At 50.2% G+C, this 22,542-nt stretch overlaps 1 protein-coding gene across 2 annotated transcripts in view; it reads right to left on the bottom strand.

Moving 5' to 3' along the window:
* The window catches only part of CSNK2A2 (casein kinase 2, alpha prime polypeptide), a 28,106-nt gene extending 5,570 nt beyond the window's left edge, over positions 1–22,536 (bottom strand). The window contains exons 1-7 of one of the 2 annotated variants that reach the window (XM_010582914.1): positions 22,409–22,536; positions 22,017–22,128; positions 10,896–10,997; positions 10,002–10,052; positions 3,693–3,752; positions 1,421–1,504; positions 161–271 (exon numbers count right to left, since the gene is read on the bottom strand). In XM_010582914.1, the coding sequence (XP_010581216.1) occupies positions 161–271; positions 1,421–1,504; positions 3,693–3,752; positions 10,002–10,052; positions 10,896–10,997; positions 22,017–22,128; positions 22,409–22,512 (624 nt within the window). In that variant the 5' untranslated portion in view covers positions 22,513–22,536. The remainder of the gene's footprint in view (positions 1–160; positions 272–1,420; positions 1,505–3,692; positions 3,753–10,001; positions 10,053–10,895; positions 10,998–22,016; positions 22,129–22,408) is intronic. The other variant, XM_010582923.1, reaches the window with a different exon arrangement.
* Between the last annotated feature and the right edge of the window lie 6 nt (positions 22,537–22,542).

Below are 22,542 nucleotides of genomic sequence, written 5' to 3'. Positions count from 1 at the left end.
GGTTCCCCAACCGCACAGGCAATCTCAGCCTTTTCACATCACAGCCAGCCTCTTTCCAACCCAGGCAATGTCCTGGCAGGCAAAACCAGACAACCCAAAGGTGGCCAAAGTGCAACCACAAGTGGTATCACTGGTTAGCAAGGAGGCGGCAGACTCTTACTTGGTAGTCCACAAGGAGCTCCGGTCCTTTGAAGTACCTAGAGGCCACACGGACATTGTATTCCTGAGCTGGATGGTAGAATTCGGCCAGACCCCAGTCTATGAGCCGCAGCTGAACATGCGATAAAGAGACACAGAGTCAGAAGCCTCAGTATGAGCCGGTTAAGTGAAGCCACGTTGGCCAAACCTCTCAATCCTGTGATGCAAGCATGGAGCCTGGCATGCAGGAAGGCACTCTGAGGACAGCAGATGCTCTCAGCAGTGCTCTGGTCAGGCTCTTCCCTTCCCCCTATCACCAGCTGGTGGGGCAAAGCCCAGCTTAGAGAGCTCCTCTGCCTCCTCAGTCCAAGCACACTCTTACTGCTGGGCAACTGGCTCCTTACCAGCACAACCAGCCACAACAGACAAGTCATTGCATACTAGGGAACAGGCAAAAGCCAGCTGTCTTATCCTGCTGTTTAGAGGGACTGGGCCAAAGGCAGTGTTGATTTTAACTGGGGGCTGAGAGCAGGAAATTAGGTAGGAGAGAGACCCATCACATCCTGCAAGGCAGACCATCTCTTCCGCAGCTGCAGGGATGGACGACCTGCCATGTTACTGAAGGACAGCGGGTCTAGTAAGAGATTTCCCCCTGCCTTGCCCGTACAGCCACTGCTGATTGACAGGAAGGGACCTGTGGACCAGCAACTAATTCACTGCTGCAAATCCCAGGTCCCTGGGGAGACAGGTACACACAGCACCTGATGAGGTACAAGTATCACGATGGGGTGGAGAAGCTCCCTGTGCTGTCCATTTCCATGGTAGCAAGCTGGTACAAACGTTTCCTGTGATCTAACTAGCATGCCCCAGAAGTGAGGAAGGCACTGTGGGACAAGCAGACCATACTACAGGAGGAGCTTATGTTCCCTAGCAAAAAAATACCCACCTGTATTTTGGACAAGGCCACCCTTCCTCTGCCCAGGGCCTTTGCACCCTACTGCCACACCTCCCCAGGTGGAGGTTAATGGCCCAGACCTGCTCCTCTCAGCTAAGAAACCCAGCATGGTTGGCTGGTGGGAAGAGCAACCTCCAAGCCATGGACTCTCACTGCAGTGCTCCCCAGTGGGACTTTGGCCATCTCCTGATGTGGGCACAAGTGGAGGGGAGCCGGTAAAGAAAAGTTAAAGGGGTAAGTACAGCTGCCCACTATATGGGTACAGAGGTGGCGGAGTTTCAAGTTTCCCTGGAAAACCCCTGCTTCTAAGCCCTGGTGCCACAGTACCTTTTTCTGTTGGTGGTCTATCATGACGTTGTGGGGTTTGACGTCCCTGTGCATGATCCCCATGCTGTGACAGTAATCCAGGGCCTGGCAGACACATGCACATACATTAGACATGTCTGTAACCACAGGCACAGCATTAACAATATAACAGACAGTTCTCAGCCAGGAGCAAGAGTGCCCCACTCATGAGGAGGTGCTGCAACCCTGGCACAAGAAACTGGCATTTTCAGCTCTTATGCTGCATGTGATGAAGTGACAAGCTGGCAAGAAGACTGTATTGATCTCGTGTTCTACTGCAGCCACAGGTCCTGGAACCATGTTCCCTGCACAGTCTTTGAAGAACATGATGCAGAGAGGCGTCCCACCTGGTGGCAAGCCCAGTGCTCCAACCTGGGTAGCCCTGTGCTTCCTAGGTCACAGTCTCTTCCCCAGGAGGGGATGATTCTTACATGCACAGTTTTCATGGCCTTCCAGTGCAGCTTTCCCCCTGTGTCCCAGAACACACTTAAGCTAGAAAGTCACCTCTGCCCTGCTCATTTAAGCCAAACCTGCACTTACAAAAGGCAAGTCATAGCACACAAGGGAGGACGATGCTGCTTAAAGCTTGAAGGCAGGAGCACACATAAGCTCTCCAGCTCCGTGACCTTGCACCACTTGCCCCCCCACGCAGCTGTTCCCTTGAGCAAGAGGGTGAGAATGTTTTCTCATCTCCAAGGGGGAGGGAGATCCATCCATCAACATCTATCAGATGCTCCGAGATCTCCAGCAGCACGGAAGGAGGGTACAGCCTGCAGTCATTCAATGTCCAAAACATCAGTGCCAGGGAAGTAACACTGCCCTTGGGACCCTGCCGCAGCAGGAAGCATAGGAGGCAACAGCTTCCATCACAGCAAGACCTCAGGGAACATCCCTGCAATGACACATGGCCTCACAACCAACAGGAGCCACAGCAAGTGATGGTCCTGGGATCTCCAGTACAGGAGATCTGTAACAGGTTGGACAAACTGCTTCCAGGGATGACGCTGTTCTAGTGTCTTGCTTGTCCCAAGGCTGGATCATCTAAACCTCTTCACTCCTCCCACCCTAATCCTGGGCTGCCTCAGGCTCCCTCCACCTTTCAGTAGGAAGGTCCTTCCCTTGCAGACAGGTGCAGCAAGCTTGGGGGTGCAGAGAAGAAAGCCTCCCTCAAGCCCACTAGATCTATTTCAGGAAGTCTCTTGCAGTCACCAAGTCCTGGAGCACAAAGGACTTTCCCTAGCCTGTCCCACTCATTTCCAGAGGCAGGGGACCTGCAAAGTGCCAGCCCAGAAGTCCCGAGAGCCTGCTAGGACCTGACACAGCCAAGCTGCTGCTCCAGCAGTTCAGCATAGAACAGCCCTGGCATCAGCCAAAACCTGTAAGCTTTCCCTAATGCGCTGCTGCCTCCCGTGTCCTGCAGCCAGAGACCCCAGAGAGGGAGCGCAGCAGATCTCACAGATCTGCCATATGGCTCCATGAGCATTTCCATGGGGAGGTGCAAGCTAGGCTAGTTAAGAGGAGGTATTTAGGGCACTCCTTGCCTGTTGTCAGAGGGGCAGGGAAAGCTTTGGCTGGGAGGTCTCAAAGGAAAATACCAGTGTTATATCAACATATAACAACCAGCATAAGCAGAAGCTTCATTCCCCAAGACCACATCCATGGGGTTCTGTGAGCACAGGGCACCAAGCTGGCCAGCTTGTTCTTGAAGTGTCCTACATCCCCTACCCAGAGACAGGGGTCTAAGACCAAGTGGGCAGAAGTCACCTTCTGGGGCTGCATTTGAATACTGCAGCAGAAGAAAGCCTGGAGTTGGCAATCCCTCTCTTCCACTCTCCCTAGCGTGCTAAAGAGTCCCCAGTTCCCCAGCCCTGCAAATGCCTCTCAGTGTTTGTACTGGGTCTGGCTGGGAGGGAGTTGATTTTCCTCATAGCAGCCCAATGGTGCTAGAGACAGAGAGAGACCAAGCACAGCCCTACCTGGCTGCTAACAATCACAAATGCTTCATGAAAAGAACAGACCCCGGAGAATCAGAGACTCGTTGGAGGTGACCAAAGGTCCCCAGTTTGGCTGTAATACCTTACAGCAACAAGCCAGGTAACCAGATCTGTTCCCAAACCTTCCTGGGTTATGAGACATGGATTCTGCATTGAACACGAGAGAAGTAACCGCTTAGTAGCGCTGCCCCATGAGCCCCACTACTGCCTCTCTCATTCCTGGTCTCCCCATCTCGACTGCCATATGCAATACCACTCACCTTCAGCAGCTCATACATATAAAACCGAATATCAAAGTCTGTCAGGATCTGGTACAGTTGCTGAAACAGATTTGGGGAGGGAGGGGGAAAAAAAAAAAAAAAAAGAGAAACAAAAATAAATACTCCAGATTTGGATTAGTCTTGTTTCCTGCACCCCACCTGCCTCCAATCACTGATCTTATTCCAGATCCCCTGCGAATGCTGCTGCTCCTGAGGGCTGTCCTGGTCTCAGACCTGCCAGGGCTACATGCTAGGAAATCTAGAAAGGACACAAGAGCTTCTGTGAAATGCTACTGGGATCATTCAGACCTGTCATGACTTCTTTCCAGCAGGAGACAGGCAGCAAGCCCTTCAGAGCATGCTGGACTTGGCAGATGATCTTGACTCTCTGTTCACATGCAAAGTCATCACGGTGACTTCACAACAGCATTCAGAGCAGGCAGTGTGGGAATACCTGGGCAAGGTTTCCAAGTGCTCAAGGTGGGGCAGGGAGAGGAAAACATTAACCTAAAGGAGCACGGGGTTGGAGAAGCACAAAGGGTAGACACAGCCTCAGAGCCACAGAGGCTCCCCTCTATCCCAGGATAAAGGCTAATGGAAACCAACAGCACAGAAATGTTTGTGGGGCCAAGGAGAGCACAGCTTGGAGTCTCAGTGAAGTGCTTGTTGCCAGCACATGTCTGACACCCTCTCTCCTCTGCATCCTTCTGCAGCTACTCATGCAGAAGTGACAAAGATCCAGGGTGCACTTTAACCTGCACCATGCCACCCACACCATCACTGGAGAACTCATCATCCTGCTGCTCCCACACCAGGACACAACTGGCCCCAAATTTGCCTTCTGCTCTATATCTGTCATTGGCAGCGGTGCCATCCCTACCCCATTGGGCTGTGCTCTTGTCCCGGGAAAGCTAGGCAAGACGCCAGGACAGGGCAAGGAAGGACATTCACAGGGCAGCAGTAGGACCAGACCCCTCTGCCCTTTCTAACAAACAAGGATCATCTCACAGCTCAGTCAAATCACTTATTGCATCAGCACTAGAGCCAGCTGCCCATCACAGGCACCACTTGGCAGCTTCAGGAAAAATCACAGAGTGAGGGATTGAAATTCACATTCCAAGAAAGCAGCTCTGGCCCCAGATCCCCTCCAGGCCCATGCTGAGATCCTCAGGATCCTACCTTACTTAAGGCCAGTTCCAAACAGCCCCACCACCCCTAATACTGCTCTGGGAAATCATTTGACAACATACAAGTGTCGCTTACAGACGCAGAGCTTTAACGGCCTCTGGGAGACAAGCTGCATTGTATTCTCATAAGCTGGGATGATCCTAACGCTTCGGAGCAACCCACTGAAGCAGACAAGTGAGCAGGGAGCAAAAAAAGACATAGCTACAAGCTACAGCAGGGATAGATTTCCTGACTTGGTTGTGCATGGCTCTGATGCATGACCCAGGGCCAGCAGAAGACAGCTGAGCCCTTCTGGGAGTTTGTTTAAATGGTTTGCTTAGGTAACAAACACTATGTGGGGACAGAGATGCTTAAAACATGTCTTTCTGGGAATCACTACCCTGTTCAACTTCACCTGGCAACATCAACGCACCTGGGGAAGGAGGAGGGCAGGAGAGGCAGTGGCAGAACAAAGCCAGACCCCATTTTCCCGATTTCCTGGCTCCTCTGCCTCTCGCTGCCTGTAAGCAGTAAGGGGATGGAAGGGAGGTCACCAATGCTGTTCTTCTCAAGCCCATGATGGTGTCGCTGCTACGACGCATAGCCTTCAGCAGAGGCAACTGTTGGGCAGCCAGCTTTCAACAGAATTCCCTAGAAGAGCTGTCTGTGAAACCCAGCACCACTGACCCTCTCGCTGTGCCAAGGCCAACAGTGTGGCTAGCAGCACCCAGGCTCTGCTTGCTGCGGGGAACAGTCCCTGCAGGGACTCAGCCCCACTTGCAGGCAGCCAGTGAACACAGAAGGCTTTGAAGGACAGAGCAGAGGTTTCCACTGAAAGTGGGTCCTGCACAGCAGCTGCCCCAAGAAGGCTTTGATAGCGGGCTCCAAATCCCCTTTGGCCAGCCTAGCAGGGGAAAGCAGACACCTCCTTTACAGATATGTCCCATGCTCTGCTGTTACAGCTGGCTCTTTGGAGTAAAACTATTGGAAACATCACTGTGGGGATCACTCAGACCCCGCTCAAACATCTGCTCAGCTACTTGTCAGCACTCAGGATCGCACAAGGCCTTAGAGGCTGGGCTGGTCTCCTTTCTCCATACAGAGCACAAGGAAAGGCCAAACTCACCCCGAGGCAGCCTCTACCCCTCTCCAGCTTTCAGTGATATTTTGGCACACATCACATAACCAATCGTAAACTAATCATGTTAGTGCCTGAGGAGGCAGAGACATGCTTCCCCTCTCCTTGGGGCTGACAGGAGTTAAATGCTTATTCTTCTCCCTTGAGTGAGCAACACAGCTGGCTACGTGCAGGAAGCAGCATCTGCAAAGCAACAGGGTGGCTGCAAGGAACTGTCAGAGGAGAGAGATGCTGCTTTGGGGTGCAGAGCAGGCAGCAGCAAAAGAAAAGGCAACAGTTCCCAAAGCATCCTGGCCTCAGCAGACATGCAAGGGAGGAGAATCTTTCATATTTCTGCATCGCCTTTGCAGGGCAACAACTATTTTTTAAACTAACCTTGGATGTACAAGCATAAAACCCATGCACACACTTCCCTTACAGCAACTTGGCCTGAAAATTCACCGAGGTGCGGGCGAAGTGGAAGATTTGACTCAAAAGCCTACTGTCCCCACAACTGAACAGGCTGAACATCCTGAAGCAATCTTTCATTGGTCGCCATCCTTGCCCATCTCCTCTTCTTCAGCTGCCAACCTGCTAGTGTGTTTTAAGAATGAAAGAGCAAACCCAACCCAGCACTGCTCCTGGAGACCTGGCTTTGACCCCTTCTTTCCTGAGGGATTTGCCTCTTTGGGGCAATGAAAGGCACAGTACCAGGTACACTCATGGACTACACAAAATATGTGACAGTTGACAGTGGTTGAAGGACAGGCGTCTCATTTCTAGTTTGAAACCAATTAGCAAAAGACATTTAATTTCACTGATGATTACTCAATTGACTGCATGGCTCTGCAGTGCAGCTATCATTTAAGGCAAATGACTGTGGGTAGCTTGAGTGCTCACAGATGACAAGTAATACAGCAGGTCTGAAGAGAAACACTAGCCCCGTACACAAGCAGCCATCCTCACACAGCAGAATATGCATTTAGTCTAGTTCCAACCCATCATCCCTGTGAGTACACAGCCGTCACTTTCAGAAGGGACCCAGCCAGGTAATTTAAGAAAATGTAATCAGCTCTAGGGAGGTATCACTCAAGTCTCCTGTTTATACGGTCATTTAAAAATAGCCAAACTGTGTGGAATACAAGCTTGCGCTTCTGATCCGGAATCATCCACAGCCATGGCTTAGGCCCCACAGAACTGCAGCTTTTGCCTGTGCACAGAGCGCTGAGGAAACTCAGCAGCCATTTTAATGGGTGCATGGACATGAATAGTGTCCTGCCATTTGAATGGGCAAAGGGGTGAAAGTATTAACATTAAGCAAAAAATAATAATGTTGAAGGAAAGAAACAGCCAGACAGGAGGCAACTGAGGAGACACCTAAGCTTGTGAGCAACTACTGCCAACAGGACAGAGAAAAACACAATCCTGTAAAGCAGTCAGCAACCACCTGCTACCCTGGGAACCCCCTCACACACCCTGAAGGCAATTTGCCAGTGAGATGCATGGTACTCATCAGTACTGCTGAATCCAGAAGTCAATGTAGAGATGGGCAGATCAGCAGCAGCCACCTCAAAACAAAGAGAAGAGGTCCCTGTCACCAGGATTAGCTCATGTGGCACTTAACTCCAGCAGAATTTGGCTGTCCGGGGAGATCAGGACTGTGGAGCAGATGGGACAATGACTGGGTGCTCTCTGGCTGCTTCAGGTATAGAGGCATAGTGCAAGCCAGGACCTCCAACACAAGTGGTCTTATCTACTCCGCGTGCTTTCTGCTTGGCAAGGGCCAAGGGAAGAGACAGGGAGCAAGGGAAGAGACAGCTTGGGAGCCTCTGTATAGAAGAGGATATCCACAGGTACCTGTGAGTAGCAGCAGCTCTGTAATCTGCCAGCTAGCTGCAGCCCCAAGAACTTACCCAAACAGGCAGCAGAGCTCATGGGAGTATAGCTCAAATAACCCATGCACCCCATACATAGCTAGTGAAATTCAGGTTATAAATAAGCTCTGAACACAACAGCCATACTGCATGCCCTGGGGGGACACACTTGCATTCCCCAGACAAGTTATTCCTGCCTTGTACCCATCAGCATCAAAAGCATCAATACTTTCTGTCTTGGACTTGTACAGCTGTGAATCTGGACTTCCTTGAGGAGCCAGGCTTTCTCCTAGGAGTCTAGAAATATCTGCTGCAAACTGACATAGTTGTTTCTAATGCAACAGCCAGAGCTGAGCACTGTTACTTCTGCTGTGGCCAGACCAATGTTGCCTTACCAGCTGCAATGGCGCCTGCGACAGCTCTCAGCATGGCTGAGACAGCTGACCTACCACGTACTCCAGGCTCTGCATTTCTCAGTTAAGAGTCTCTATCAGCCACCAGCCTCAAGTTACCACTTAATGCTCCACTTCATGAACTTATTTCAGTTACTGGATGACATCTTTGATGATAATTTTTTCCTCTAAGGACACGACAGAGTGGTATAATCACATTTTGACTAGGAGACACACAAAGCGATCCTCAGCAAGGTGTGCTGCTACCCTAGCAATCTTTTTTATCTCAAGCCATATATTAAAAATAAAAATAAATAAATAAATAAATAAAATCTCTAAATAGAAAGTTAAGAACTTCCAGGATCAGCCTTATGAAGAGTCCCTGGATCATCAGAAGCAGCACAGAGGCATGTTCCCAACATACATGTAGCACTGGAACAGCCCAGCTGATGTCAATGAATCCCAGACAAACCAAGCCTACTTTAATTATCCCTGAAAGGTCACAACATAGCACTCCTCTCATGGCTGTTTACTTGATGGAGGCAACACTTGCCTCCCCACCCAGAGCTGTCAGGGCAGACACTGCTGCAAGTTACTATTATACTAGCCTCTGCAGTAAGTCTCTACATGAGATTAAATAGAGCTAGACTACCACTGTCAGCATGGCTGCAGCTCTGGCTATGCACAGGGTCCCACCTAGCAGGATTCAGCTCGCCAGACCAATCCCAGAGGGACAGAAACAACGCATGCTGCCTCGCAGCGTGCAGGACTGCAGGTGAGATGGTCCATGGGCCAGCTGACAAACTGCCTCCTTTCCACCATCACCAACCCAGAGTCCTTCTCTGGGTGTTTGGTGTATCTGCTGAAGCTGCATCCTACAAAGTGTATACCTACATAAGGCTCCAGCACAGACAAGAAGAAAAAAAAGCACTGTCCCATCATATGGAACAAAAGAGATCTCTGAACAGTGCAGGAGGGGATGACTGCTGGCTTTCTAATGGCAACTGCTCAATTAATTCTCCACCACTGACTTAATGACTTAGGGTAAAGATTCACATGGGGGAAGCAAAGATACCATTAAAATAGGCGTGGTTGCTAATTATATATCCCTTTTGTGTATCAGCTCACTGCTGCCAGCCAGAAGCATTTCAGTAGCACAGGCAGTCGTAGCTGCACTCAGACAGAAGGACCCCCATTTTGGGAAGGAGTAATGCCACTTGGAGCAACCCAGAAATCAGAAGAGCCAGGGAATATGCTGCAGCCTCAGGCAAGCAGAAAAGCTCTTAAGATGTATTCAAGACTGCGCAGTCCCCCGCTGCCAGGCCCACCGGCAGTGGGAGACGTGCTCTCCAGCCTCTGCCACCCCACAGTCCCCAGGTCTGAAGGATTCCAGCACAAATTGGTGTCACCTGCTCCATCAACTTCACTGCTGTTAATAGAGCATCACAGCACAGGGATTAACTTGGGCTGAATATATAGCACTGCAGTAATTACTAAATTGAGAGGGGAATAAGAATATCTAACCTGTTGAACTTACTCCTCAAAGTTGGGAGGAGATTCAGCACACACGCTTTTTCTTCCTTCTTGTCTAGAGCCCATTTACAGATTTGTGATTTACATGGGGAAAGGAAGGTGAAGCTGACATAGGTTAAAACTCCAAACTCCCCCCATAGCTCTCGAGGAGTATCTGACAACCCAAGATCACAGCACTCTTAACAGAAATGGGAAGCCTCCCCCCTCTACACTCAGGCAGACTCACCTTAAAATCTGTGTTATTGATGTATTCAAACACCAGAGCAGGGGTCTTTGACTGCAAGAGAGAGAGAGTCACAGTTTAAAACACGCTCTTGACCTTTCTTTGCTCCAAGAGACCCAAGAAAGCTTTTGCTTCCTGCCCAAGCCTCACTGCAGAGAGCAGGGCAAGAGCAGGACAGCAAGAGAAACAGAGCCCTGCTCCTGCAGCAGGCAGAGGCAAGCTCCACTTATACCCCATGCAGCAAGCACCAACACAGCATTTTGGCCAACGCTGCTCCTCCCCATGCGATGGAGCAGAGGGCAAGGCAAAAGGTGTCACCAGGGGCTAAGGCCTCACAGCCCATCGCAGGAGGAAGATCAGCCAGAACTGCCAACACTACAGCAGCATCATTTCTTCTCCGTGGCTGCCAGCAGGCTGGGAGTCACAGACCTCAGCCAGGTGCTAGTCAGAGAAAACTTCCCGGGAACTGTGGCAATGCAAAGGATGTGACCTCTGGTCACTGGGCAGGACAGCAACCAGAAGGATGAAGAGTGCTTAATATCCATTTGCCCTGGCAGATACTTATGTTCCAGATGCCAGACAGAAGCTGAAAGGCTACAGGCTCTGCTTTCTTATAGAAAATTTGTAGGGCTACAAAACTTCTCCCCCATCAGCCACAGGAAGCTCACAGAAGGAGTTTAAAAGTGTCTGGGGAACATGGAGAGGAACATGAGCTCATCCAAACCAACCCACCTCAGGAGACTGTAATGAGCTGGACACCGCTTGCCCCTGGCTGGCACGAAGGCATGGGCACCTAACCCAAGCTGAGAGCAGGAGTCACGTGGTATTGCCTGCCCTGTGCCTGCAGTCAGCGGGGAGGCAAGCCCACCACACACACCACGCCACACAGGCACCTACCACTGGATCCTTGACAGTGTCAATCAGATTAATGATGTTGGTGCCACCACGTAGATTCTCCAGAATCTTAACCTCGCGTTTTATCTTCTTTTTCTTCACTGGCTTAAATAGACAAAAGAAATTAGAAGTGAGAGTCCTTTCAGAAATTAACACTGATTTCTGCCACCAATTTTGACTGGATCACATCACCTCTCTTCCTCTCTCTGCTCCCACCCTCACGAGGGAACATTTTTAGCTTCAAAGAGGAGACAGACACCTTGCTTGAACTAGGATTTCCCTCTCATCAGTGAAAGCTTTCCACTCATGAGGTGAAAGTCAAACCACTCGAGACAAACATAATTGTGACTCCAGTAACTGTAGTTAAAAGTGCCTTGGACTGCTATGTGGAAATCTCAGCACACTCATTCTCTGTTATGCATTTAGAGACACAGGACAAGCATGGTGGACCTCGCACCTCAGCTTTTGGTTACCACTACAAACCAGTTTTTCACTCCTTAATGCCAACCCATTTCCCAATGAGTCCTTTAATCCAATGAAACAATGACCTTAGAGTATCCAACACCAAGATTTCTAGTAAGCTCAGACACTGCTACGCCTAACTGTGCACGTCTTTCGCGACCACCCTAAGAGCATAGACCCAACTGCACAGCATGCCATCGCATCCATATACCATGATTATTTTTAAAGCCTACAGACATTTTAAACAGTTTTTGACTCTTCCTCGAATCTGCAGAGTCCCAGGAACTGCCTTTGCAGAGTAAGCTTTTCTCTGGACATCACCCTGCAGAGAGTGACAAAAACCAGCTGCTCCCAAGGCAGGGGCTTGGAGTTTGCGTTAGCTTTTACACTCTGCTGATCCAGCGGTCCACTTCAATGCAAAGGAATGATTGTTTCTTTAACTCATCCACACTCAGGACAACTCCAGCTCTGTGCCTGCCTGAAAGGAAAGGCAGCTTAGAGGGGAGACTTTTTTAATGAGCCTTGGCTAGCGACCAGTGTGGGCATCACCGTTTGCAAGTCACCGGTCTAATGGCCCTTCATTGCAGAGCTGGAACAGCCCCTCCTTGCACCACTGGTACCATTGCAGAGAGCTGCAGAGACATCCTGCAGAGACTGGTAAAGCCTGTGCCCTACCTCTGAGGTTTGCTGATGAAAACACTCCTCTCCAGACATTTAGCTTTCTAAAACATTTGCCATCCAGCACGGAGTCTGGTGTGTGAGGACGGGAATAACGGTGAATGGCAAAGAGGTATGAGGCACCTTACCAACACAACACGTGTTATTAGACGTCTGCGTGAAGGACAAAGAGCCACAGGAGCTCGAACAGCTCGTGCTCACCGCCTCGCCTCTGCCACAGCCTCCCACTTCAATGATGGCTGCAGAGTGCCAATGGAGCAACTCGTACTCCTGTTACAGGCGAATCCAAGGCAATCACTGGTTTCAGACCCCTCAAAGGAATGTACCAGGAGACGGGAGAAGGAACAGAAGCTTTTTATATACTGGGAAAATATGGCATTTATATAAGTGATAAAATATGCTGTCTTTCTAGGCTTTTCAGGTGGCTGAAACCTTCAGATTTTAATCCTGCCCTTCTTTTCCAAGTTAAAAGGCAGGAGGCTAGACTTTCAAGCCAAAAGATGAGAATCTCAGCCCGAAGCAAAGTGCCAAAAATAACACCGATGCCAGCAAAGGAAGCGTCAGCACCTCATAAAGCCACTGTGGAAAACGGCAGCAAGGCCACTGCAGCCGTCAGCCAGAGCTGGAGCTACACGGGGCAGGGTTTGCTGGGGAGGGGCGACCAACAGCCCCTGGGCAGTACCCAGCCATGGCTGGAGCCAGTGGGAGGTCAGACAGACAGGGAGAAGCAGCCAGAGCAGGGTGACAGAAACCAGCAGAAGTGAGGGCTACGTTTCTGAACCTGAGAGGAATATGGTTCATTAGGGACTAATTTCACTTATGTCAGCATGGGGACAGACACCACCTTTGTGTCGCCCACAGGCACTGATCTTACCAGAAGGCCAAGATGGAATTAGAGGATGTAATTCGGTTACTCTGATCATCTAGCAAGACAGATGCCCACACAAGCTGTTTTCCAAGGAACTTCAAAAAGGGAGCTGAGCCATGGCCATCCTGAAGTGCTTGCTGAACGGCCTGGCTACTGATAGATATGCATCACAGCCTCTCTGCTGTGACACTTGCACCTGATCGGGAGCTGAAACAGTGCCTGAACACAGCCAAGAGGACCCAAAGCCCACTTTGAAATACCTTTTCCTTTGTACTGTAGTTTCAAGGGCCTTTTGCATCAGCTAGGTAGTGGAGGATATCCCTCCAACATTTCCATTTCTCCTTCCATAGCAGTCACCACTTCCACTGGGGCAGAAGTTGTTGTCTTCTGGTCACTTCCACAGGTTTCCACCTTTTTCAGGATGGGAAAACAATGCCCTGCATGATCTCCACCAGAAATCTACCCCTGCCCACAACACACATTAAAAGACAGGAGCAGACAGAATCAGCGACTTTTGGAAAAAAGAAGAGAAGAAAGTTGGTCTTTTTTTAATGAAATGCCTGCAGATAATTGGCAACAGCAGCTTCTCCAACATCACTGAGGGAAGACACTCCAATGAACACCGTGTCAGCAAGAGGGAGAGTTACAAGCTGCTCGCTGTTTGCACGTTTTCCTGCTAAGCTGCAGTAGTGCAGAGCTCAGGCCAGGCTGTCCACACATGGCTGCACTACCTCCACGCCGGCTGTGAGCTGGCACGAGCGCCCCACAAGCCTCTGGGCAGGGAGGGGGTATGGGAAGCCCTGCTCATTGCAGGGTCATAAGCAGTGCATCGTCAGAGCACTCTCCCCGCCTGCAGCCAGTGGTCAGGACAGGGTTTTCCACCACTAGGTAAACAGGGATGAGGCAGGGAGAAATGCCACAGGCTGAAGTAATGCCATCTTAGAGGAAAAGCTATTGCCTGGAAGTTTCCTCAGAGAGCAATGCAGGGGAACAAGGATTTCCCCATTTCAGATTTGCAGGAGAAAACAGTGGCATCTGCTGGCCTCCACCCTAGCAGCCTATCCAGCCACATACCACCTCCTACCCACACACTGTCCCATGCCATTGCTCCAGCCACAACTGCAAATACTGTCTACTACCCAAAAGCACATCACTGGGGCTAAGTTTTTGCCCAGTAACTGATTCCAAGCCCAAGCTCTTGCATCTAGCAAATCAAACACCTTGGTGCAAACCACTCCAGCACACAGCTAGTACTGCACTGGAGCTAACCATTCACAACCACAGAAACTCTGCTGACTTCCCTCCTGCTGAAAGCACCAGACCCCAGTACTGCTGAAAGCACAGGCAATCAGCAGCATACCCTCCAAGCACCAGGATTAAGTCTGGGTTGCTACAACTGTCTCTCAGTCACCCGATCTGTCTCTCCAAGGATGTTGACTCCAAACACACATGGATTAAATGTGAACTAACTGAAACTATTATGGCCTCCAACCATCTGCCCCTCCCAGCAGGGATAGCTTCTAAACCACTAGCCCTTGCAGCCAGAGTATTTTAACAGTACTCATTTAAGGCTATTTTATTAAACCAGGCTATGAACAGTGGCATTTCAGGTTGTGTTTCCTACACAGCTCAGTCCTCCTGCTCATGGAGGGGGATTTCCAGCAGAGGAATGGAGCAGGCACCTAAACAAAATTAACTGCTCCTGAGTTTGATCTGCTTGTGTTTGCAAGGCAACGTTTCATACAGGTGCAGACTCCAACTCCATCTGTTCGCACAGCAGAGGCATTTTAAAGCTTTCCTCCATCCTGGGAGTCTCCAGTGACCAGTATGAGTCAAACCCTCGCTGCAGCCTTTCCCTCCGAGGCAGGGTCTGACAGAGTCCCTCTGCTCTATGCAAACACCTATTTCCATGAAATCTGTAGAAACTTGACAGCTCGGAGACTTCTGTCGCATTTGGTTGAAATTGGCCTACCAGTGCAAACTACTGGGGGGGAGGAGGGGGGAGAAAGGCTGACAGACAACAGGATTGCATAAGGCTCGTTTCCATAGGAAACCAGGCTAAAAGACATGTCTCAGTTTAACCGTGTCTACACTGGGAGGGGTTTAATTACTTCAACTGCAGCAGTACCCTTAGAACAACATGACTGTCTGGCACAAGCCAGTCTTCCAGTTTCCCAGAAAATTGCTTCCTTCTTCAGGCAAACTGGAAGTGAGGTGACTGTAGATGGTGGAGACAAAACATGCAGCTCACGGCTGCCCACTACGCTGAGCGCCCAGAGCAGAGGGACAAGGTGGCCTCCAGCCACAGGAAGATGCTCTCTGCTGGACCCGGCAGCTCTCACTCCAACTGTCCTCAGCCAGCCACCCTTTGCTGCAGGTTTCCTACCCTACCAGCCAAAAGGATCCCATGAGGGTGCTTCAGTCCACTTGAAAGTCAGGCAGAAGAGACAGTGACAGTGGTCAGCGCTATCCCAACTGTCTTTGCCCAAAGACTGGGGAGCATCATCCGATGCCATCCTTCTGCAGAGGTGACAAATGGCATGGGGTAAGTAGTTGCTCTGCAGTCAGGTAGGTGCAGAAGAAAACACCTCTCTGTGACTGAGAGATCAGATCCTGGGTCATTTTCCATGAGATCATGTAAACTTGTAAGCAGGGAAGGAGTCCAGCTGCAGCAAACACCAGCTGGGAGAATTAACATTGTTTGCTAAAATAAACCTTTAAATACAAGGCTGCAACGATCGCTTCCTGTCTTGAATGAATAAATGGCTGCCTGGTTAATCATCTTTTTTGCTTGGTTTCTGAAGCAAAGGGAGTACACTCTTCCGTCAGATGCTTCAGTTCCAGCCTTCCCCAACAATCTGGGGACCCGTTGCTTGAATTCAAGCAGAGAGAAAATAAATTTGTTATCCAAAGTTCTCTGCACGTTTCCACACTGAGAAAGAAAAGTAGTGACCAGGAAGGCCTGTGAAATACAAGTTAAATCCAAAGCATAAAAATCATTTTACATTAGCCAAAAGCAGGCAGCACACACACACTGCCAGTTGAGGAGCACACATGCTGCTCTGATGGAGTCACAGGAGGCACTGGGTTTTGCCCAGCAGGTGCTCTGAAAAAGGACTGGGGTTAGCACAGCAGGGGAGAAGGTTTAGCAGTCAAAAGATACAAATCTGTGAGAAACTAAAGTCACTTATTACACCACCCTGTAAAGAAAAAGATCCATTTTTTGCTCACCAAACCTGAATAGCCTGGGAACACCATGATGCTTCCAGTGAACAAGCAGGGAAATCTCAACACACAACGACCAGCAAAAGGCTCGAGCAGCATCCTTGTGACAGGCTTTAAACATTTAAAAGCTGGCACTAGAAGCTCATTCGTCCTAGCAAGTATTATCAAAAGGATCACAATAATCGGCCTATAAAGCCTGACGCCAATTGCTCAACAGGAAAATTGGCTTCAGAGCAGCAGTGCTTACTTTGCCAGACATCAGCTGGGAAACCAAATAATCATATTCAAAAGAGCTACAAAATCAAGGAGCCCACTTGTGTTAATATTCTGTCAGTTGTTTGCATCTTACAACTCCCATTATGGGAATTCAAACTTTCCTGAGCTGCTCTTGAGTTTTAGAAAAGACGGGAAAAAAACCTGCCCTGACACTACTAAAGCACTTTTGCTTTTTTATTTAAGTTTGCTAGAATATACCAGCACATGTTTTGAGGGCAGTGCCATTCTTTCCTTCAGAATGCCTTTCCTCCCCCATAGCACATCCTGAAACAGCCCTCCTGGGGCTTCAGGACTGTCCCTGACGCATCAAGACTTCTGCAGTCAACTAAAAGAGAGACGCACAAGGACCAAGGCCCGATCCCCACCACGACCATTACAAGGTATGAGAATCATTCATTCAGGCTCTGGCCTAGGCTGCTGCGAACAGACACAGTGCTGTAACTCGCCCTCCTTCTCACAGCAGCCGCAGTTTCGCTGCTCACAAATTCCTTAGTGCTAGAACACCACCGCGAGAGTTATCAGCTGCATCTCCAGGCCTCTGCGAGACACGCGGTACCATCTCAGTTGGTCTCAGCTCCAAACAAGGCTGGACTCCAGCAGCCAACTGTGCCAAGCTCAATGTGGGCAACTGGTGTTTAAAAGAGCTGTGTACCCGGCTCTCTTGCAAAAGGGCTCATTTCAAGACTGCCAGAGGAGGAAGTGGGCCAGGGAGAGCTGATTCAGTGCATGCAAACACAGGAGAAGCAAGAGACACAGATAGCTACCAGGAGCAGGCATTGAACGCCTTTGGTAGAAGGTCACTGATGCAGTCAAAAGCTCCAGCCTGAGGGACCAACATCATCCAATCCTATTTCCCTCTGCAATCCCTTCTGTACACCAGCATGGGAGTCATTTCAGCCCCCATCTAGAACATGCTGATATATGTGGGCTCTAAAGCTTTTAGGGACAGAGGAAAATTTACTAGAGCCACAGGGCTGCCTCCCCCAAATGGTTCTCTAGCTACTAAAGCGATAATTTGAGTTCAACACTGGAAGGACCTTGCAGCAGTGCGTGGTATGAGCAGCAGCTCTGGAGGGTTCACATAGCCCAAAAGGGGGAACAGGGGAAAAACAAAGCCAAACAAACAAGAATGCACTTGTGAAACCACGTACATGGTTGAAAGTTCTAGTTCACAGACTCAGCACAGAGGGACAAAAGCCACCAAAGGAGAAAGGGGCTATTTCATCACTGCTGCAGAACCTCCGTTTCACTGGTCCCTCTCCTCGTAATTGCATTCTTCCCCTAACCTCCGCGAGTGTTGTGTCCATGCAGATAGCAACCATACCAGGAGACAAAACTGTCTCAAAACTGTGATGGGTTTAATGCTTCGCAGGCAAGTAGAGTGTACATAGACAAGCACATCAGGAAAGCAGGAGGACTCCTGCACAGAGCTAACAATATGGATGCTGGAATCTCTGCCTTGAGTGGGCACTCAAGATGGTGGTAATCAGTATAAGGGAATGGGCTATGAAGGACAGTGTGGTACAGCTGAAGCTCTCCAACAGCCATAACTGTAGGTAACTTTAACAGCAGCATTCTCACCACACAGAATCACCCACAAAAGTTACAAGCAATGTGGAAAGTTTATCTTTGGCTTTTAGAGTGGCAACTTGCAATGCTGTTCACACCCCCCAGGAACACTGTTACCTCAGAATGAAGGATTCACTTTTAAGGCACACGAAGAGACTGGCAGACACTTTGGAGCTGCATTAGCAGAAAGAAGAAAGAAAAGTTCTTCAAAGAGACAGCACAAAGATTGCAGACTGACCTCAACGGTACACCAAAAATCTACATGTATGTGGTTAGATATGAAACAGCAGAGCTGTGCTTTAGATACCAGCATTGGATGTAGACAATACATGACTCACTGGAAACAAAGATGTCTTGAATTTCCTTTGTAAGTGCCGAGGAATGTCAGACCTCATCCCAGGAGTCAAACCTTAGCATCAAATTTAAGTAAGACACAAAAGCACATACAGGACACATGCACCCATTCCCTCTTCCTGATTTGGCCCTCCGCTAAGCATGCGGGAAGCATGCCCACAGCTGTACCAAGGCCAGCCAGATCAAAAAGCCCACAAGAGCCTTCCACATCAGCTAGGGACTGGAGGAACACAGCTGATGGCTAACTCCATGCCCTACTACCCATGAGGGGTAGAAAAGTCAGTACAATGCAGAGTCCTCCGCTACCTGCCAAGATCACTTCAGCCCCATGGCTCTTTTTGGTGAATCTTTGCTCCCTGAGCAGGTTGAAAAGGGGGGGAGTTGCCCTCTGCCTCGCTTCTCAAGATAAAAGCTTTCAGAGGATGCTTAGCAGGGGGTTTCTGTGTGGCAAACCAGGGCTTCTACCTCGCCGCTTTGCACACACTGTCCTACATGGCACATCCTGATGTCTTGCTGCAGTGGAGTGAGAAGGAACCTGCTTGCTTCATTTGCCTTTTTTTAAAAAGAGCTGCAGAATTCTGGAAAAAGTGACATTAAGAGTATTACATTTGCAAAGAAAGGAACTTGATCCAGGAAATGGTAACATTATAGTCATCTGCATGATCTTAATTCTGCTCCTTTGCTGACACATGTTATGACCACAACTAGTGGCATGAGCACATACCATTTTCCTGCAGGATTATGCCTGGTCCTGCACTCAGGGTAGCAGAACAGAAAGGCAATGCTGGGTCCTGACCTTCCCTGGCCATTTCCCTATGGGGCATCTTGCTTTATGCAAGCCCCAAAGGCCTGGGGCACTGTGATACCAATCAGAGCCATTAGCTCCCTGGTCTTGTCCAATGCTAAAGTCTTCATAGGGCACTTAAACAAACAAGGCAAGTGGCTGCCAGAAGAGAAAGAGCAGTTAATTATCTCCTTCGTGCAGCACTAGACTAGGACCTATGCTCTAGTCTCAGCTTTGTTGAGGCTAAGGGACTTGCCCAAAGTCACACAGGAAATCTCTGTGGCTCAGTTCTGCATCAGAAAAAGGGTGATAAAATTTCCTGACCTCTCTGGAGGAGGGTACAAGATGTTCAGGTAGCACAACACCAAAGAAGGGGAGAAAAAAAAGGCAGGGGAAGTGCTTGCTACATGTTAACTTGAGCTCAGTAAGGATAAACTGCTTCAAACAACAAGGCTGGGAAGAGACACCAGTCACCTCCCATGAAGCACAGATATTAAAACAGTTACTCTTGCTAAAAATCGGTCTAACACATAATATAAATTGTCTTCTCAAAAAACCTTAACGAGAAAGGAGCAACTGTAGTAAACAGCCGCATCCAGCACCCAGCAACAGTCTTCCCCTTTGTCCCACCCCTACAGCCACACAAAAACCTGAAGACTTTTGGTTGCATTTCCCACCTCACAGGATCCAGCCTGAATTAGGAGGTAAAAAGAGACCCAGCTTCTTTGCTAAGGTTCCACTGTAGATACATGTAATTACATTCGCAATTAAGTTTGAGTCTAGCTACAGGAAACCAGAGGCACTTTCCACAGATCAGAGTGATGTTATTGCCACACTTCACAGGTTTTCATAATGCACACAACATGGTGCTCTGAAACTCACTTTTCACTGACACACTTTCCACTGAGAAGTAAGTTCATCTTTATTTATCTGGACTTTCTGCTTTTCCTTGCTCACTCGCAGGAATGCTGTCTGCATGTTAATGCAAGTGGGGGGTGCCAAGGGAACCGGGACAATCCAGTCCCCTGCTCACAGGACATTAATGCAACAGATTCAGGCCCTAAGGAGAAGGAGCACCCAGCTGCCCTCAGATGACTCTTGCCAGCTGATTCACAGTCCAATGCTGACAGGCTCCCTAGACATGACAGAGTTCCGCTGCCACAGTGAGAGGAGCATTGCTCCAGGGGAGGTTCCTTAGGCTGGGAAGAGGCAAGGAGGAAGATTTCTGATGACTTTCCCTGCAGTCTCTTCTCAGCCTCGTGGTGCCTTTCTATGTGGGACAAGATCTAGGATCTCAACAAACCACAGCAGTCCTGAAGAGACCATCATGGGCTCCAGAACAGCGTGCAGAAGTGCAGTTTCCCCAGCCTAGCCACAAGCCATCTTGCCGTAAAACCCAGCTCTGCACTGGCTACCTTTGACTACTCTCTCATAGGAGAAATTCCTGCCTGCCCCTACTTAAAGAAGAACCAAAAACCAAAACCACATAAAGCATCCAAAGGAGGGGAAGGCCCAAACAGCACACCAGAGGAACTCAGCTCGCTGAGGGCATGTGAGCCTCACCGTTCTGCCCTGACGTCGGGCTCAGCCACAGGGACTCTCCCAAACGGCTCACCTGGCCACCATGTTGACCACAGCCAAAGCAGGGGTGTGCATACCACCTCCCAGAGGCAGACAGGAGATCACACCTTGCCTAGGAGCAGTGGCCAGGCAAACGGTGACAAGTTCCCTGGGAATCCAAGGAAGATCCCAAGGAAGCTGGCACAGTGAGAGAGTGGGGATATCAGCAGAGACAAAATGAGACAGCTAGCCACACTACAGGAGCGGATCTAGCAAAAGCCTTAAGGCTACAGCCCTGCAGAGAGACACGTGTCCTAGGTAGCTGCTAGTCTTAGTGGCTGCAAGGGCACATAAGCTCAGACCCCCCTGCATGCTGCAGATCAACATGTGCCCAAATTCTTAGAACACCCATAGTCAGACACTGGCTTCCACATGCTCTTGGGGAACAAGTGACAAGTGTTGCTGGTCCAACAAGTGACAGCCACAAGTGTCAGCCACACCAAAACCAAAAGCACCTCAAGTCTCACCTTTCATTTCTGTTTTTTTAATACCCCTGCCCACCCCCAGATCACCAACACAGATTGCTGCTAGGACAGTTACTACAACTTGCCATGAGCCCACTGCTTCAGCGCCAAACACGGTAAGGCGTGCCCTGCAGCGACTAACCAGTGCATTCAGCCATCTCAAACTACAACCTGTTACGGCCGCACGAAGGTCCCCACAGCCCGACTCCACTAGGGCCAACACACCAGAATACAGGACACAGACACTGCCAAATTTCAGACGGCCTATTTCAGTCTCCTCGAGTTTCCATGGTGGTTTTGGCCTGCCTGTGGCGAAGTTCCTTTCCGTGCAAGATCCTCTAAAGGACTGAATATAAAATTTTGTCTGCTTTTTTGACTGCTGAGCATCCCGCAGCCTGGCCCTGAAAAGGCCACGTGCCAGCTGTCTAGAGGTTAACAGAAGGATTCCCCCCTCCAGGCTTCACATTTCTGTTAAAATGGCAGTCCCTGGGCTGTTTTAGACAGGCATTGCCAGATACAATTCACCAAACGCAGGCAACACATGCAAGGCTGTTCGAGTGTCAGGAGTCACAGCTCTCCTCCTCCAGAGGAGCTCTCAGCCCAGAGCTATGCTGGACAGGAGGGGTGGAGACATCAAAACATCACCACAGCACGCGGGACACCAAATCGATTTCCAAACCCACCATCCCAATGTCCTTAACGAGAAAACAAGAGGTTTGGGGTGAAGGAGGAGATCCAACAGTCCTTTGGCCCTGCCAGCCCAGCTCCTCTCCCCCTCGCTTCCAGCCACCACAAGCCCCTACAGCCATCAACGGGACACTCACCTTGAGGATCTTCACAACGACCCTCTCGTTGTTGGTGATGTTGATGGCCTCGAAGACCTCGCTGTACTTCCCTCGCCCGAGCTTGCGAACCAGCTGGTAGTCGTCCTGATTGCTGCGGGCACCAAGAGAAGAGAGGAGGAGGAGGAGGAGGAGGAGGAGGAGGAGGAGGGTGGGGGGAGAGGATAACTGACAAGGCAGCAGGCCGGGACGGGGACGGGCCCTCTCCCAGCCCCCCCCCTCAGCCGCCCGCAGGCCCCCGGGCAGACGCCGAAACGGGGCGGGGGGGGGGGGCAGGGACCCCTTCCCGTGGGCTGAGGCCCGCAGGAGGGTGCGGGGCCGCCGGCGGCCCGGGGAAGGGGGGGTGGGGGGTGTCTCCCCGCGGGGCGCTTTACCCCCAGCTCGGGACGTGCGCCTCGTAGTCCCAGTACTCGCGGCTCCTCAGGCTGTTCACCTCGGCGTACACCCGCGCCCGGCTGCCGGCGGCCGGGCCGGGCATGGCGGCGCCGGGCGGCGGCTGCAGGAGGAG

This window comes from Haliaeetus leucocephalus, unplaced genomic scaffold (genome assembly GCF_000737465.1).
Source record: "Haliaeetus leucocephalus isolate CR32 unplaced genomic scaffold, Haliaeetus_leucocephalus-4.0 Scaffold92, whole genome shotgun sequence".
In the NCBI taxonomy this organism is placed as follows: Eukaryota; Metazoa; Chordata; class Aves; order Accipitriformes; family Accipitridae; genus Haliaeetus; species Haliaeetus leucocephalus.
Note: the sequence above shows the minus strand (reverse complement) of the source record. Positions and strands in the feature narration are given on the sequence as shown.